An 18,830-nucleotide genomic window follows, 5' to 3' on the forward strand; every position below is an offset into this window, starting at 1 on the left:
TACTGAATCTGATACAGAAAGAATGTAGAAACTGATGAGATTTTCAGGAATTGAAATTAAAAGAGAGAGAGATTAGGGTTAGGGTTTCGGACATTGAAGAGGAGAAACGAGGAGGGGTGTTGGAGAGGACAAGGAAGTGAGAGAGAATGGAGCGACCCATGTTTTTTAGGTTCTGTTGTTGCTCGAGAGTGTATTTAGGAATTAGGATGACGATTTTTATCCAAAAGAGCAATGCTTTTTCGGTAGGGCGCGACCGCATTGTAATACAATATGTGGAGCTATTTAGGTAGGTAGTGGGTCCCGTTCTTGATTGATCTGAACCGTCTATTGATATGACTTGGTTTGGATATTCGGGGATCCTAAAATCACATCTATCATCCAATCATAACATTACCCGTTTGGATACATCAGATTTTGTATTTGGATTTGGAATTGAGTTTTCAGTACAAAATAAATAGATCTGTCAGCTCATGTTGAGAGAGAGAGAGAGACAGGGAAGGTGGTAATTCCTGTTTGTAGGGGAGAGGTTGACGAGCCAAGAAGGTGTAGGAAACTGCCAGATCTGTAGATTTTCAATTTCTTATTTCCACAGCTTATTTGGAACTCTCATTTTTTTCACTACCAGTTGCTGAATTGGAAATTCAATGATTTGATCGGGAATCAAAATCTTCTCGGCATCCAAATGAGCCCAAAGGGGCCGATTGGTTAGGGCCCGATTGGATACTCGGATTTTAGAATCTTGGATTTCTTCAGAATTGTAGATGGGGGACTAGAGCAGAAAGTGACCAGCCGTTGTTTTTTCATTTCTCGCCCTTCTTTCTATCAGCAAGAGAGTAGGAGATCATCCATGTTTCCAGGTTTTAGAAATCTCAGGATGGGGGAGAGATTTCTAAAACCTGGATTTCTTACTTAAAATCCAAGATTCTAAAGAGAAGCGAAACGGACGGTCCCCCCATCTACAATTTTGAAGAAATCCAGGCTTCTAAAATGCGCGTATCCTGAAGATATTTTGGTTTTTGAACATGATAGGCAAAAGACAATCGTACAAATAATGTTTCACATTCAACGACGGCAAATAAACATTATTAGATGTTAAATGGCTTCATTTGTGTATTTTGGGCCGGAAAAGCTCCAAAGTAAGGCTTATCAAATATTTAGGTCTTGTTTGTTTTGGATTTTGAGATTTGATTTTAAGTTCATTGGACTCAAAAATACCTTTTAGGCCCTGTCTATTTTAGATTTTGAGAGAACCAATTGTAGTCCAAATCTAATTACTGGACTCAACTAGGTTTAATTTTGAGTCCAAGGTGTTGGAATCACAATCGGTCATCAGAATCCTAAGGCCATCTCTGTTTAAGATTACGACAAGCTATCGTAAGGGCGAAAGGGGATTATTGGTCTCAAAATTACATTTGAATTGAGTCCAATAATTGGTATAGCACTCACAATCGGTTTTCAAAATCTTAGTCGAAGGCGGGATCCACTATGTTGTATGCTTATTAGTTACTAGACACTTATGAGCTTAAGCTGATGGTCTTATTTTTGTCATAGTTACAAAAATTGAACCGAACCGATTGGTCCAACCCAATGTGACCTGAATTGATCACTTTTAAGGTCCAATTTCATCAAACCACCATAAGTTTCAAAATAATTGAACCTCCTAGAATTACATAATAGGGAAGATGATTTATTTACATACTAGAGTTTTAAAAAAATGAAGAGAAATGATCCAGCAGGGAGAAATCATCTTCTCAGATAAAGAGAAAGCTGTCTGAGACTTAGTTTACCTACTTGACCGAAGATAATCCATCTAACTTTGTTACAGAAGGTAAGAAACCAAAAGACAAAAATTGGAAAAAAAAAACATTAGGCCAAAACAAATGCATCCACCTCTCTCTCCATTAAACTGCACGGATAGCATTGCTGTTTCTCTGGCTCAAATCTGACCCACCAACTGTCGGCTTTGCTTGGAATGCCGACTGCCTCGACGGTGCTCCGAGCAGTTTCCCGGACAGTTCCGACGGTTCTATCCGGCCAACGACAGCCTCTCCTAGGCTTAGCTTAGACATGCCAACAAGCTCATCCACATCCTTTGAGTGGATTGGAGTTGGCTTCAGTACTTGATGTGTATCCCCCCTTACTTCTCCAGCGACGGTCCTTTCTCCGGCGTAGGTCTGATTGGGTGGCCAGAAAGGAAACAGAAAAGGCATATATGCCGGGTAGAATGCTGGAAGTTTAGAGGCAAAATCGCTGCATGAAGCAGTTTCTTCGGGTTCTATGGGTGCATCATTGGAAGTGGATTCCATAGGTTCGAATTCTCGATCAAGGGATAGATGTAAAGAAGGTAAGTGGTTTATGTTTTCAGTTTCGCCTGAAGAATGGAGGAACTGTTCTTCCATTACGGGTAGAGGACCGATTGACTGAAAATTGACAAGATATTATTCAATTCATTGGAAGTAACAAAAAGAACATGAGAATTAATATGCACAGATTCTGAATCCCTAACGAAACGAAAGCCCAATATTAGTTTTCTTACGATGATCATTGACACGAAAATGATTATACAAGTTTAACAGATACATTTACTTTAGAAAACCAAGATGATATAAGTAAGGGCATCCAGATTTCAAGTAACATAAGAAACAAATTCACAAGACACACACGAATGACCAAAATGCTTTCTAACACATCATTTGAAAGTTGAAACAGGTACATTAACCCTAGAATTTGCTGAGCAAGGTCTTAAATTTCAGTTTCGGAATGCGTTAAACCGAAATTTCGCCTGACGAAATCAAATATCGCATTACTTTACACAGTAAAAAAATTTGGGAAGATATTAAATAACGAATAAATTCCAGAATTTTTGGCGAAATCCCCGAAATTTCAGGAAAACGAAATTTCAATCGAAATAATGGAACGTTTCAAGTAACATCGATTTCGGTCAAAATTTAAAACCTTGTTGCTGAGGCAATAATGTTCATTTTAAAGTATTTTTAAGTTAAGACTGCTGTCCATTTTGTTCAAAAGATGGGGAGGTTAAGTATGGTATGTTTTTTTTTTTTGGGATAGGTAACCTGGGATTGAACCTCCGACCTCAAGGTTGAAAACCAGAGCTGCAACCAATTGAGCTAGAGGTTCAACCCAAAGGTTAGGGTATAGGTTTTTTTTTTTTTTTTTTTTTTTTTTTTGAAATGGGAGATTGAGCTAGAGGCTCAACCCCAAGGTTATGGTATAGTTTGTGCAAGAAAAAAGTTAAGACTACTTTCCATTTTGCTCGGAAAAGGGAGAGGTATGGCATATTGCGCAAGAAAAAGTAAAAAAAATCTTGCAAACAAGAATATCATGATTGGGAAACGCACCATATCTGGTGCCATATCAAATAGGCTTGAGCGTCTCTTCCGTCTGGTGGAATTAGTCTGTCGGATGAAATACTTCTGGGCATGGCTGGCAACCTGGGTAGGAGTTCTGGACACAACGTAATTCCGTGCTATTCCACGCCAATCACCTTTTCCCAGCTTTTGCAGACCCACTAAGAACATACGATGCTCCTCTTCAGTCCAAGGAATGCCTGAAAAAACCAGCCACATGGAAGGGTTTCAAACCATACTCCAGAAGTTTGAAACCATGAAATTTGTATGACCAAGAACATTAGGAATAACAAAAGCAGCTACATGGTACTTCAGCTTCGAAAAATATTCCATTTAGCCATCCAAAAAGTTAAAAGATGATCTATGGAAAAAAAACTACAATTAAGCACTATCTTCCGATCATGTTAGTCTTCTAGATGCATTGACATAGAGACACTTTGAATTTCATTGACAATGGAAGAAGCATGCATAGAAGCATTCACAATGGATGGAAGCTTTTCTAGATTCATTCAAAATGGAAGAAATAGTTTACCTCATTCACTTTAAATTTTCTGGAAAGCATTGTATTGAAAGAAAGAACCAGCCCCCCATTTGCCCTCCAAATCTCATCCAAAGTGCACTCTCCAGTTGAATGTAACAACCTGAAGTACATTTCATGGCATTTGTAGCAAACCCGAAATTATTGTAAGCCCGCACCACGAAGCCATATCGAGCTATCTCCAACCTCGTGATAAAATCGGCGACATTTGTCTAGATTAATCTATAAAACTATTGACCCCTATGGGGCCTCTACGGAAACTTGCCGAAGTTGCCCCAATCACTAATAAAAAAAACTTGCCAGAAGACCAGTGGAACGGAAGGATTCCCTACTTAGTCTTATAAGACGACTACTAATCATATTGACACTATTTGAAAACAGCTACTCAACAGAATAAGCCTCAATGTCACAGGTATACTGTTTGATTCCTTAGTCTTACACAGCAACTATTAATCAATTGAGACTAATTAAATTGGGTAAACAGCTCTTCAACAGAAGGTAGAATCTTTAACACATTCAGTTAAATGTAGTACCACAAAATTGGTTAAAGAAACCTAATATTGTAAACAGAATTATAAGATATGAAGACCTATTGGAAGAAGAGCAATAAAACTCAAATAGAACACACCACAGTCTCAACCTACATCTGACCTCTACCTAGATCAAGAACTTCTACTGCTAAACTGAAAACTTTGGTACCATTACAATAAAAAAGATCAATTACATCTAAAATGAATCCCAGGTATTGAAAGGCAGAGCGGACAATTACAACAATAACTCTTTGCGGACAAATATTTGAATTTATTTATAAGATTAAGAATTTTTAATGGAAAGTGGTAATTTGACAAACAATACAAATACAAAATAAATTACAAAATCAAGGAGTAGCAACAAAGTATATCCTCAAGAGGTCTTAGAAGGCACCCAAATATGGAGTTAAGGAAACCATATTTAAATATGATTGTCTTGAAAGAATATCTTGCAAAAACTACAAGTACTAAGTAGCGGTGCATCAAAAAGTTCACTTACAATGTAAACTAAACTAAGGTGCATTGAGGACTCAACTAGAATAGTGATATGTTCAATCTGGAAAAAGCCATTGTTTAAAACTAGCCTAGTCATTGACTCACCTAAATGCCCTAGTGAGTCAATAAAAAACTCCCTTGACTTGCCCGAGTCAATAGAAAACATGCAGCATAATTCATTAGCTTTCTGAGTGACTTGGTTTCACCTTGGGCAACTTCTTGTCTGTGTACAAGTTTTTAAACATTGGGGAAAACTACAGAACAAATAGACAGTATATGTGAGAAAGAACCTGATAAGTGCACCCAAATGCTATGCTTTTTGTAAATTTTAACCACAAGATATCATATATTACAGAAGGCAATGGAAAAGAAACATTTTAAGTAAACAAGTTAGTGCATGGAAAGGTTTTGAACATAGAGCAGTACCCATAACGGCATCTTACATCCAGGATAGAAAGTAGCGGAATTCAACAAAAGAAAATGTTGAAGAAATATGGATCAAAAGCTGATAAAGACATATGGGTGCCAGATGAGGGTTGCTGGAAGAACAGTCTTAGTCCAATGAGTGAATCAACAAAGAAAAAAAAACAAATTTACACAAATAAATAAAGGACAAATATACTCAACAAAAGAGAACATTAAAACAAATATAGATCAAAAGAGCCAATAGGAGAAAAGGAATTGACAACTGAGAATCAGTGGAAGAAGATTCGTAGTAGCATGAGTGACTCGACCAAGGAAAAAATGTTCTTACAAAAAAAAAAAAAAAAAGAGGACTGAAAAGAAAGAATGACAACAAAAGCTGAAGCTGATATCTACCTTAAGAAGATAAATGGACACGAAATGAGTCAGAGAGGAGCTAGGACAGAGTATTTCAGGGGAATTGCCAGTGAAGCAAGTTTTTTACAATATCAACCTTTTGTATCTTGTTTTTTCCGTTGCAATGCAATTACCTTCTTAAAAAGAAACACATCTTTCAGGTCACTAAATAGTTAGCAGCATATTGAGGGATTTCTTCCTATCTTGCTTTCAATCTTTCCAATTCCCAAGTCACTTTGTGAGCCTATGCGAGAAATGAGATATTTCTTACAAGTAACCCATCAAATATATATATATATATATATATATATATATATATATATATATATAGAGAGAGAGAGAGAGAGAGAGAGAGAGAGAGAGAGGAAACTGTTGGTGAGCTATATTTCTTACAAGTTACAACACAACCATATGAATCCTATAACTCCCACCTCATTGCTTGGATGGGCAAACCCATCAAAAAGGCAGATTGAGATTTAGAATCACAAGCCTTCAATTTAGCTCTTGCCTAGCTGCCTCTAAGATGAGTTCGGCCACAATCTTTTGGAGATGAGCAAAACAACAATAATTCATTTGTGACTGATGAAATATGCTACTCTATAGGGTGCAATACAATTGGCACCGGAACAGGTGATAGTAGGTGGTCATCTAGCAAGTTTGGAGGGAGGTGGTCATCTATTAGGTTTGAAGGGGATGAACCAATCACTAATTTGCATTATTAGCCCTTTGGAAAAAACTTACTGAACACAATCATTTGGTCCCATACTTGGGCTTTCAAAGTTGATCGATGCAATTCCAACAACGTTTTCTCTATTTGTTTGGCAAGTCCTCTAGATAGATACTCCAAATCAAGGGTTAATGGACATTAATTTTGGAAATCCCACATTGAAAGATGGAGTAGATGGGAAATGTTTATCACATGTTTGAAAACTGTGCCTACGTTTTCACATGAGATATTAAATGCACATACTTATGAAGAAGACCAAAAAGTTAAGAAAAGAACAAGAAATGCAGAATCAAGACAATATCATTCAGTTTCAACAGAAGAAACAGTACCTAATCCTCAACTTAAATGCAAATCCAAATGCACCAATTTCAAAACATGGAACTGACATGACATGCAGAAAACAAACGAATCAATCAAATTAAATCTACCAGTAAAAGCATAAAAATCACAAATGAAACTCCTAAAAAGGATGCTAAGTCCAATATAAAATGAATCAGAATCTAAAACGGGAAAAAAAATTGAATTGGAAAAACACAAGTACACAACCTTTTTTTTTTTTTTGAATGGTGGGAAAACACAACTCTCACAAAGAAACTCATTAGAAAAATCAAAACACGAAAAAACAATACAATCAGAACCAAAAGGCAATAATTAAATAACAAGATGGAAAAAAAACCTCCCTCCCTACCTCCCTCATATATGAGGGATCGATTTATCACTGCCCAAAAAAAAAAAAATTCTAAGGAAAAAAACTGAAGGTAACAAATCAATAATTAAACTACAATCAAATTCACAAAATAAACGAAGTGCAACTAAATCAGAATTAATATCAAGAAATCATAACTCAAAAAACTCCAAATTAAAAAACTAAAAACAAAGAAGAAGAAGAGAAGAGAATACAAACTCACAAAAAATGCATGAAAAAAAAGAGAAACAAATGAATCTAAAAAAAGTGCAGAGAGAGAGAGAGAACGAAAAGGCAACAAATCAACAAAACTACAATCAAATTCACAAAATAAACGAGCTACAACTAAATCAGAACCAAAAAAAAAAAATCACATCTCAAAAAACTCCAAAAACCTAAAAAACAAAAGAGAAAAGAAGAGAAACCTATGAATCTCACCTTTCTTTCTCTCTCCACGGCAATTAGACGAGGAAGAAACATGAGCAAGATCGTCAGACACATAACCTCCGGCGACCGGCGCCGGATCTCGAAGATGATCGGAAGACGGAGATCCAGGATTCGGAGAAGCCGCAGCGGAGGAAGACGAGTTATAGTGAGTCAAAGAGGACAAATTCCCCATACTCGCGCTCTTCTTTATAGATCCATCAGTGAGTCGAACTCCGAATAGCTTTACACCTCCTCTTGAAGGGCATGTTCTCGAGTTATGCCCGTTATTACTACAATGAGAGCACCTCCGAGTCATGTCTCTCTCTCTCTCGACTCGGACCTAACGAGTCACCGAGCTAGGGAGAAAAATGGATGGATGAGCTTTGTTTCTTATTCAGGTCTCTGTAGAGAAGAATGGAATAGTCTGGGGGTTTTGATATAAAAGGAATGGAGGAGTGGATTTGAAGAGAATTACTAAAAATGCCACTCAATCTTTTAATAGAATTGTCGTGGATGATTAGGTTACGTGTCTTATGTTTCTTATTTTAGACTAGCTGACGGTCTATTACAATGGACATGGATTTGGAAAATATTACTGTAGTGCCATACGTGTTTGACGGGAGATGTTTTGACTAAGGGAAAGTTACTTTTAGGATCAATAGTAAAAGGCAATTTTACAGTTCGGATCAGTGGATCTTAGCCACAAGTGGGGCTCACCAAGTTTCTTCTAGGAAAGAGCTTTTATAGAGAGAATGTTTAGTTCGATAATGCTCGGTTAGTTTAGAGAGAGAATAAAGTTGACGGGATTTAGGAAAAGTTAAATGATAGAATGAAGGGCGGCCTTGCAAAAATCAGCTTCAAGGGCGCCCTATTGGTTAATTTATGTACAGTGTGGTACCTAAAAAAGTGGAAACCGTGTTTACTCTGCTAAAATCAAGAAATAAGTTCTCCCTTGAAGCTGATTTTTGCAAGGGCGACCTTCATTCTATCATTCCTCATTGGAAAATTACCATTATTGGACGGTCAAAACCGTTTTGAAAAGAACGAGATTATGGATAAAAATGTCACATCGAGGATTGCTACTAATAAAGCTGGCAAGACTCTTAGAAGCCGTTGATCTGGTAGGCTATTGGCAGATTGGCCCAGATGGAACGGTTCAGATCATCTATTTGGCTGGGGTAGCCTTAAGATATTTGTGGTGGCCCACTAAAACTCAACGGTTCTTTAAATCACGAGAGAAATATTTAGAATTAGGAGTGCCGAAGAATGGGAGAAAAAAAAAACTCGCGCGAATGTTGCTAGCAGACCTGAATTGGGACTTTTAATGTGGACGAAGGGAGATTGGGCCACGTGGAAAGCTTCTGGAAAAGTTGGAGCATGCACCACCGTCCATTCATAATCTCTTAAATCTTACACCTTTTTATCATTACCAGTCTTCCAGATGAGTAAACGTCGGCTGTAGATTGTGGGTCCCGCTCCTTCCTCCAATATCTTTGACTTTAGATAAATTAATAAAAACAAAAGATGGGGATATATTCGGTAGTAAATAATCAAACCCTTCTTTTCTTCGAAATATCTCGAGCCTTTGCAGTGGGTACTGCACCAATGAAAATGTGGCACGTCACGGAAAAAAATGAGCCATTGCAGTGGGTACTGCTCCAATGAAAATGTGGCACGTCACGGAAAAAAAATGAATGACTTTAGTGGGTCTTATGTACGTTGTGATTTTATATGCTACGTGGGGAAATATTCTGACTATAAAAGTTGCAGTTTGGATGATATGAACCGTTCATCTGGTGGCCCCCCGCGGTAGATAGGCTGTGTCCTAAAGATTTTCTCCATCCAAACCCTAGATTATATGTAGGTTTCTAAATCATCATTTTTTGAACTTATGAGTTTTCCATTTTACATCATATGTATTGAAGGGTTAGGATCATCCTATGGAGAAGATTTTTTGGGCATGTCTTATATAGTTATACTCATTGTGGGTACCACATATGGATAATTTATATGATCGGTGACCGTGAAATCACGTGAAGTCTAAAAAAAATAGGTACGGCCCACTTTTTTTATGATCCAAACTGTTCATCTGTTTGGGCACAACTTAAATAGGTTGTGCCCCAAAAATCAGTTCCACAGGATGATCCTAACCCTCCGATCTGCACTGATCTGAACATGGAGATTTCCAAAAATCATTTATTGAATCTTCTACAGATCGGAGGGTTATGATCATCCTATTTATGTTGTGTCAAAACAGATGAACGGTTTGGATCATAAAAAAAGTGGGCTGTTCCTACTTTTTTTTAGACTTCACGTGTTTTCACGGCCACCCATCATATAAATTCTCCCACAAATGAATGGGTAAGATATTCTAGATAAGTGTGCCGCACTTTACTTTTATTTTGTATGGAGGTGACTAAAGATAAGCTTTGATCTTATTTTAGTTCTATCGAAATCACATGTAGCCATTTAATAAATAATTGGCATCTTATCCTGCAAGGAGAAGATGACATGGGTACATTCATATCACATGAGATTTTTTTATGAGATGCCGTGTGCAGATTTTTCAAAAGCTAGGTTGGGGTCCTCTTATTCAAAGATCCAAACCGTTTATTTGGATTGGCTAAACCTAAATAGAATATCCCCCAAATTTCATCTTCAAAGGACGATCCTAATCCTCTTACGCCCTTCATTTAGATTGGCTCAACCTAAATAGGTTGTCCCCAAAATTTCATCTTCAAAGGATGATCCCTATCCTTATAAATAAATAAAAAATGCAAATTATTTCATAAAATGACCAACATAAACATATCTCATGGAAATTCAACAAAATAATCATAATTCAGAGAAAATAATAAAAAATAACTAAATTCTAATAGAAAATGACAAAATACCATTACCTCATGGAAAATATCCATGGGGGTATTTTTGTATTTAGGTAAATGTTATCAGCACTACTGTATTTTGATGAGGACACTCCTCACTTTATTAAAAGTACAGTATGGCCCGCACCATAGGATGTTCCAAACCGTTCATTAAATGGGCCACAGCCTAAATACGTTGTGCCCCAAAAATCGTTTCCATAGGTTGATCGTAACCCTCCGATCTATAGAGGGTTAGGATCAATGTATGGAAATGATTTTTGGGGCACAACCTATTTAGGCTGTGGCCCATCTAATGGACGGTTTGGATCATCCTATGGTGTAGGCCATACCGTACTTTTAATAAACTGAGGAGTACCCTCATCAAAATACGGCAGTGCTGATAACATTTCCCTCGAGAAAAATAAAATTATGTCCCATGCTTATGGTTGATTTTATTGCGTGCAAAGAAACAACCAATAATAATCTTAGACCGTGTTTAGGAAATATGAAAATTTATTCCACAGAATATTAGTGGGCCCAGCGGTGTGAGAAGGGTGAGAGTGGATATAGCATAAAAAAATTCCTAAAAACTATTGAAAAGAAAATAACTATTTTAGAATTGGTTTTTTTATTTTCCTAATTTTAAGCAGCTTTTCATGCTCACCCTCTCAACTATCTCCATCTTCTGCCTATCTCTCACAACTGGCCCCCACAAATATTCCATAGATTATTTTTTCATGGTGGCCAAACATGGCCTCAAAAAAATAATCTTGACCCCATAAAAGAAAAGTCCAAAGCTCAATTATATGTGAGCTTTCTTACTTGAAAAAATATATTATCTTGAGTGGGAACTCCAAAAAGATTTGAGACTTCATTAAAGATAAGCATATTCTTTAGAGGGGGGGCGACTAAGGATGACTAACTTTACAAGTAAAGATAACGATATGGTGGCTTTTCTTCAAAGATTTTGAATCTTGGACTAATACAAGGCTTGGGAAGGCTTGCATGAGCCACTCGTCACTGCTTTCGTGGACTTTACACTGTTGCTTTTCAGTGTTTATCACGTGCCAGAACTCCCTCGCATCATAAGCTCAGGACACGTGTCCTAAATTCTTACCAGTGTTTTAGGGAGATTTTTTTTCACCCCCCTCTTAGGATGGTACACCCCACTCTTACGTGAATTGTGACGCTTCCTGACGTCAGGAGCGCATAATCCTACAGGCGGGGGGCGGGGGGGGGCGAAAAAATCATCTCCCGTGTTTTAATGTGGACGCTGCACTTGAGGCAAAGAAAATTGCAATGATATATTCGCCTCCCCCCCCCCCCCGCCCCCCATTTTCTTCCCCAGGCCAGCCCTTCTAGTGTATTTATTGTGGTGGCTCGGGGAGAAAAGGGGGCAAATATATCACTTCTTTTTTTCTTTTTTCTTTTTTTAGGGTAACGAAGGGTGTCCTCATCCCCTTCGGGGGTAGGACTATTTCCCTATGGATGCGCGCAATCACCCGGAAACCACGCGCATCGGGTAAGCAAGGGGGGATTCGAACGCTCGTCACTGGGAGCAAGCCCATGGCTTTACACCAAAGAGCCACTTTACGCCAAATATATCACTTTCCCAAACAAAGAAACAGCGGCCCAACATTATTGGTTGATCTACACAATTCCTTTGTTGGGCCCAGCACACAGTATAGAAACCTCCACAAATTGGAGGGTTAAGATCATCCACTGGAAAAGATTTTAAGGGCATGGCCTTATCTATGCTGAGGGAACAGGAAGATTATTATGCTTTGATGGAGCAATGACAGATCTTGAAACAATGACAGTATGCAATTTTATAAGTTCGCGCGAATACTGATCTTGTCTCAAAGATTTTGCAAAGAAAAGCCTCCTCTTGTGAAATATTAAATATCCATGAGATATAGTTCTATCTAGTTCTATCAAATCACACTTCTAAGAGCAATTTTTCAAATCCTTTTTTAGGGTATTTTGGTGGAGTTTAGAAAACATTTCTTAAGGGCCAGTTTTTAATCTTGTTTTTAAATATTTTGTGAATGCAATGGTTCTAGAGAATGCATTTGAAAAAAAATTTCAAAAAGGTGTTCATAAATTCATTCTTCAACCGGTTTATGTATGCAATACATATATGAGTTTGATGTCAAAAAGAGTTTTTTTGTCGTAGAAAGTTTAAGGGATTTGCTAGCGTCCATCGCAAAAGGCATTTCACGAACGGTCTGTTGCATGTGACAGCAGCCTCACAGACTCACTTTTCAACAGATTTTGCGAAGATTCACAAGGTGGCTGCTCTCACATGCAACATGCCATCCATGGAATGCCTTATGTTACGGATGCTAGCAAATCCCAAAGTTTTAAACAAAGAACCTACAAAACTCGTTTTTTTTTTTTAAAGAAAACACCTCCGACGCCCATTTTATGTGGTGTTTAGCATGAGATCTAGTGTTTTTGAAAAAAAAGAGTGGGCCCACTTCATAGGATCCAAATCGTTCATAGTGGATAAGGAAATGATCCAGTGGACCGAATGAAAGACCCCACTCCAATGTCTTAACAAGGCCTCATCAATCACCCAGTTAAGGAAGTGACACTGGGGGTTGATAGCACCTCTTGCCCCTACCAGCCACCCCACCTGATTAGCATTTCCACCAGTCCTTGGGTTCGATCTTCTCCCCTCGTTAATTCCACAATCTCCAATTATCCTCTCTTTGATTCATCTCCCATCCCTCTCCACTAGTGAAGAAAAGCTAGAGCATGAAATTGTACAAAGGGCAGCCCTTGATTGAACAACTTCTTGTACCTCATTACTCCACCATTCTACAATCTATGGATTCTTCTATTTCAATAGGGAGAAAAGACGGCAAATATATTACTAAGGGGCTGTTTGGATACGTGGATTTTAGAATTTGGGATTTCTTCAAAATTGTAGCTAAGAGACAAGAGAAGAAGCGGACCAGCTGCCGTTTTTGGCTTGTTTTTACTTCTCACCCTTCTTTCCGGCAGCAAGAGAGTAGCAGATTCTCCCATATTTCCAAGTTTTAGAATCTCATGATGCAGGAGAGATTTTTAAAACCTGAATTTCTCACTTAAAATCCAAGAAATGCTGTCAGGACAACATACGGCTGCTTGATCATGAACCCTCTTTTACACTATTTTTAAACTAAAAACCTTGATTCTAAAATTCGCGTATCCAAACGGCCCCTAAGGGTTTTGCTAACGAGTGCCCTAGGGGCACCTGTTAAGGTGCATTGGAAATGTGATTTTACATTCATTTTACGCATGTTTTGAGATTGTTTTATCAAAACATGTGTGAAATCACATTTCTAATGCTCCTTAACGGGTGCCCTTAGGCCACTCGTTAGCGAAAAACAGGGAAATTTTTTATTTGTAGCAGTAATGGACTTCTGAACCCAATCTCATAGGGAAGCTAAGAATTTTCTGATTGATGACCTATATCGATTACTTTTACCTTTCCAATATTCCTAGTTAGTGACCCATATCAAGGGCATGCATCAATTCACACAACCTCATTTAAATCAAAATTAGTTTCTAATAACAACGACCGTTATTTTTGGTATGATATGGACCAAGAAGGTTCTTCATTGCCAAATGCCAGATACCTAAAACAATCAATGTTTCATTCAAAGACAAATTGCATTAGGTAAGCATTCTTCATCTCCGGTGGAAAGAGTGGAAATTCTCAGTGAGCTTCAGGAAGTACAGAGTGCTTATCATTGAGACAAGAATATGGTTTCCTTTATAGTTCAAACCCGAATCATAAAAGTAGTCCCATGCCGATAACCTATCTTTGTACATGGTTTTAATTTCTGCCCGGTCGAAATATTTCGATTTCGGTTTTAATTATGGAATTTTGTCTGAAGCATGTAACTTTTCAGATAAAAAAAAAGTAAAGTTTCAGTTCGATAGAAACCTTGACAAAAATCAACTCCAGGCACAAAAAAATATGAAGAACAAGATTTCGACCGAAATTTTGTACCAAAATTGAAATTTTTTGTTTTGCTAATGAACGAAACCGAAATTTATAACCTTGTCTTTGTAAGGCCCAATCATCCACTAATTTGGCTTAATCTCACAATGGGATGGGGTCTCTCCTTTGTAGCTCTTTTGAAGAGCATGAAGCCTCACTTATGGAGGTTATTTCCAAAACTGTTGAATAACTGCTACTTCGAAGTATACTTAATTGTGTAGCAGAAGGCATGGCAGAAACTATGCCAATAGGATCAAAACAAAGATCCAAGAAGAACAATGTTTGGGGAATCTGGATGGTCTGGTGCAAGAGCTGCCTGATGACATTGACATGAGGTAGGAGTACAAATCAATGGAAATACTGGAGATTAAGAAATACTGGAGATCCAAGAAGAACAAATCAATGAGAAAGGATGATGAGGCGCTGGAGGAGAGGAAGTAACATCATGCTAAAGAGTAAAGAACACGTTATGTTATTGATATGTGCAAGTTAATCTTGTATATGGGGTTAGATATTATCTAGTTATTATGTAGTGGCTATGTGTTTTAGAGTTATGGGGTTAGTTATTGGTGGTGTGTCTTGTAAGTGGGTAGATGGACTTGTGATGTGGTATTCTCTTTTAATTGTATTTATTTAGTTGTAATTGAATGAAAGGAGAAGAAGAAAAGAATTCTACAGCAAAGGAAACTTTGTAGGAGAGTCATGGTTCCTCTCAATTTGAGTCATTAGAAGGTCCGGTTGCCTCAAATCAACTTCTCTCCCCCCTTGTTCTGTTCTATCTTTTGTTTTGTTTGTTTGAGTTATGGCCAATTAGACACATAAGAAGTGGTATCAGAGCCGTCGATCTTGCGCCATGGCTGCGTCGTCGGAGTTTTGGGAATCCGTACGTGAAGATCTACAGGAAATTAAGCTTTGGTTTTGAAAATGATTGAAGGACAATGAAGATTTGTGGAAGGTTTAAAAAAAATCAGCACGGTGAAAGAGGAAATGCACAACGACGAAGAAAAACAGAATTTTCAAAATGTTGATTTTCAAATGGAGAAAAATGCGAGAATTAATGGGGACGAAGATACTTTAGTTGAACACCATGCCAAGTTTTCGATCAATCTGTCGTTTCGATGCGCCTCCACGAAAAATTGCATTTCTTTCCAACTTCGTTCGCAATGGATTCTGAAGGAGGGATTCAAATGATGGCGGCCATTATGATTTAGGACCCTGGTGGATTATAAGTATCTTCTCAACAATTCAACCTTGATGTAAGGACAAGGTTGTTTGTAAGGGGGGTGGAATGATATGTGCAAGTTAATCTTGTATATGGGGTTAGTTATTAACTAGTTATTATGTAGTGGCTATGTGTTTTAGAGTTATGGGGTTAGTCATTGGTGGTGTGTCTTGTGAGTGGGTAGATGGACTTGTGATGTGGCATTCTCTTTTACTTGTATTTATTTAGTTGTAATTGAATAAAAGGAGAAGAAGAAAAGAATTCTATAGCAAAGGAAACTTTGTAGGAGAGTCATGGCTCCTCTCAATTTGAGCCATTAGGAGGTCCAGTTGCCTCGAATCAACCACTCTACTCCCTGTTCTATCTTTCGTTTTGTTTGTATGAGTTACGGCCAATTAGGCACGTAACAGTTATCCCAAGGCATAGAAGGGGGGGGTGTGTTACATTTGTGACTGATGAAATACAAATGCATTGGTCTTTAAACCAAAAATTGGGGAAGAAAGGATGACCATAGAGGAAGATTTTTAACGAATTTTTGGGTTTTTTTTCTGATTTTTTGGAATATTTATTGATGGATTTTAGAAACTCCATATTTTGAGAGAAGATGGGGTTGTCTGAAGTAGGAAGATTGAATTAGGATTGGTTTATAATTAAAATAATTCAGGATGAAAAGTATATTTTTAGAGGAGATTAGGGTTAGTTTTCTTTGAAAAGTTTCAACTCTTTTGAAAGGATTGTTGCTTGTTTAGGACTATTTTAGAAGTGTTTTAAAGTTGGAAAGGATTTAGGATTAGGAGCCCTTATTTTGAGTCATAAAAAGGGAAATTATATGGTTTGTATAAGGGGCTTTTGGACTGGTTTTGTAATCATTACGAAAATGAAATTGATACACACAGTTTTACCTTCTCTTTGAGAAAGAACCATCATAATTACATATGTTATCTAGTTTGTCTAAATTTCTGAATTGGAAATTTTGCTTTTCAGGAGTTGTTCTGTTCCCAGAAGCAACCCTTCCTCTAAGAGTTCTTCAACCTCGATTTAAAGCTGCTGTGGTAAGAGCACTAAACCAGGTTGACGCTCCTTGCACAATTGGTGTGGTATGTTGATCTTATTGGTGTTTTTCAAATCCAAACACCGGCAACGGATCTTGGCGATCCAACTTTGAGAGAAACACAGTTAACAATACGGTTTTGTATTGAAACAAGAAACAGACATACAGGAAGCCATGGATATCGTTTTGTTCTCACTGGAAGAGATTCCACTCCAATATTTGTCCTTGCTACACAACAGACGGTGATGGGGACTGGTTTCCTTTTCTCTTATGCCGTGGATTCGCAGAGATTTGTAAACAACTTTTTGATGTGTGCAAGCAGGGTCCGGAAGAGAGACTTTATAGATGCTTGTGGGAAGGGATGCAACTCCTCATCACGCTGATACCTTTCCCTGAATGTCTCTTTTTCTATTTACATCTTTTCATTTACAAATACATCCTTTCACAATAAAGGGTTACATCCATTCTTTTAAACATTTAACTAACTAAATTAATCACAGCCGTTGATCTTGTTAATGCCACATCAAAAGTTAGGATTATTTCCTAACAGATCTCCCTTCACAGCTTGTCCCATGCTTTGGTTGGTTTGTAGAATTTTTCTCCTTATCCTCTCTCCTGCAAAGTTGAAAGATCATTTGAGATCTTGGTTCAGGTTCATGTTAATAGCCTTTCTAGTGATAAACGATTACGATTTGGCTCTTCAACAATTGGAACAACAGCAGACGTATGAACTTTGGTGCTGTTTAGAGCTTTCTTCCTCAAGAAATTGCATATTACAGTCAGATAATTACCAAATATGCACCATTAAATATATATATATATATATATATATATATATATATATATATAGCAAATATTCTATAACTGTTTATGTTAATTCCAAGGTGCATATGACACCACATACTGCTGTGTCTGAAAAACATTAGAAAGTTGTCAAATTAGAAGTGTCTGTTAGGTACCTTACCGATACTCCAAAAGCTCCAGAGCTGATGGAACGCATTAGGCAAGGCCCTTTAAACCTGTCCCATACTAGGCTGGGTCCCACCCAGTCCCATACCTAGGCGGGCCCCCACTCAGGACTGTAACAGTGTCCCAAAAAAATGTACTTTGATGTGGTTGTCTTACAACCCGGTAGTATATCATTCCTATATGCTAATCTTGATTTATAATCCAGTGCTTGTAGCAACATCCTCTTTGAAAGTTGGTCACAAGACTTTATTGCGTAGACCCCTGGTTCTTGGTTCTGAATTTCTATTCGTCGGCCATTCTTTAGATTTTGGTTTTCACCAAATATTATTTGGCCAACTGATTGATCCATCTCCTAGTATAATTGCTCTCCTTCTGTCAATATTTCTGTAATGCATTTCTTGCTAGAAAAACATATGATCCTATTTTATGCACTAGTCTACTCTCATCTGCTCCTATAGATGCCGGCAATACCGGCAACTGGAGGATGGTTCATTAAACGTGGTTACTCGTGGCCAACAAAGATTTCGTATGCGACACTGTTGGATAGATGTAGAAGGGGTGGTAAGAATAGTTTTGTATTTACCATTCAAAAAAAAAGGGAATAGTTTTGTATTTGATAAGCATATTATTTAGGTTTAGGCTGATGTATAGTTTCTCTATTGTGTCAGCCATATGCAAAGGTTCAGATTAGAACCCAGATATTGAAAGACCAATTTACATTGTTCATATGCATGCAAGGGTTGTTATTTCTTTATAATGTTTGTTAAAAGAGAAAAATAAAAAGTACAAAAGGGAGGGCAAGGTGTCCTATTACCGCGCTGCTTCAAAAATTTTAATCGATTGGGAGCAAATTGCTAATTACTAGCCCACTTCTATTGACGCCTTCCCTTGCCAAACGGTTTGCTTCTTCATTTGCATGTCATGGATGATGCTTGTATAATATATACTGTGGGAAAAACTTAAAAAGACATGAGTTTGAGTCTTTAACCATTTGAGCATTTGGATATTAATTATCAGTCCATACGGAGTAGAATGCTATTTTGGTTTCTTGTAAGCCAATAATGTTAATGATTCTGTTATAACTACTTTTCAGATATGTGGAGGCAAATATTAGGGGTTCCAAGCATGGATGGTCTTATAAA

At 37.6% G+C, this 18,830-nt stretch overlaps 1 protein-coding gene across 1 annotated transcript; it reads right to left on the reverse strand.

The window, feature by feature from the left end:
* Positions 1-1,640: 1,640 nt before the first annotated feature.
* On the reverse strand, positions 1,641-8,006 carry LOC143852333 (transcription factor MYBS3-like). Its single transcript, XM_077361723.1, has 3 exons — positions 7,601-8,006; positions 3,360-3,568; positions 1,641-2,420 (listed from the first exon to the last, which is right to left on the reverse strand). The coding sequence occupies exons 1-3, from the start codon at positions 7,902-7,904 to the stop codon at positions 1,902-1,904; spliced, it is 1,032 nt and encodes a 343-aa protein (XP_077217838.1). The 5' UTR covers positions 7,905-8,006; the 3' UTR covers positions 1,641-1,901.
* Positions 8,007-18,830: the final 10,824 nt, after the last annotated feature.

This window comes from Tasmannia lanceolata, unplaced genomic scaffold, assembly GCF_043159265.1.
Source record: "Tasmannia lanceolata isolate RefF3 unplaced genomic scaffold, GAP_Taslan_0.1 ptg000003l, whole genome shotgun sequence".
Taxonomy (NCBI): Eukaryota; Viridiplantae; Streptophyta; class Magnoliopsida; order Canellales; family Winteraceae; genus Tasmannia; species Tasmannia lanceolata.

Bases quoted from the DNA above. Each gene is read 5' to 3' on its own strand.
- LOC143852333 (XM_077361723.1), bottom strand. From the start codon at position 7,904: ATGACTCGGAGGTGCTCTCATTGTAGTAATAACGGGCATAACTCGAGA. The intron at 3,569-7,600 runs GTGAGATTCATA...TGGTTTTTTCAG, and splicing joins CCGTGGAGAGAGAAAGAAAG to GCATTCCTTGGACTGAAGAG. The intron at 2,421-3,359 runs GTGCGTTTCCCA...GTCAATTTTCAG, and splicing joins TTGATATGGCACCAGATATG to TCAATCGGTCCTCTACCCGT.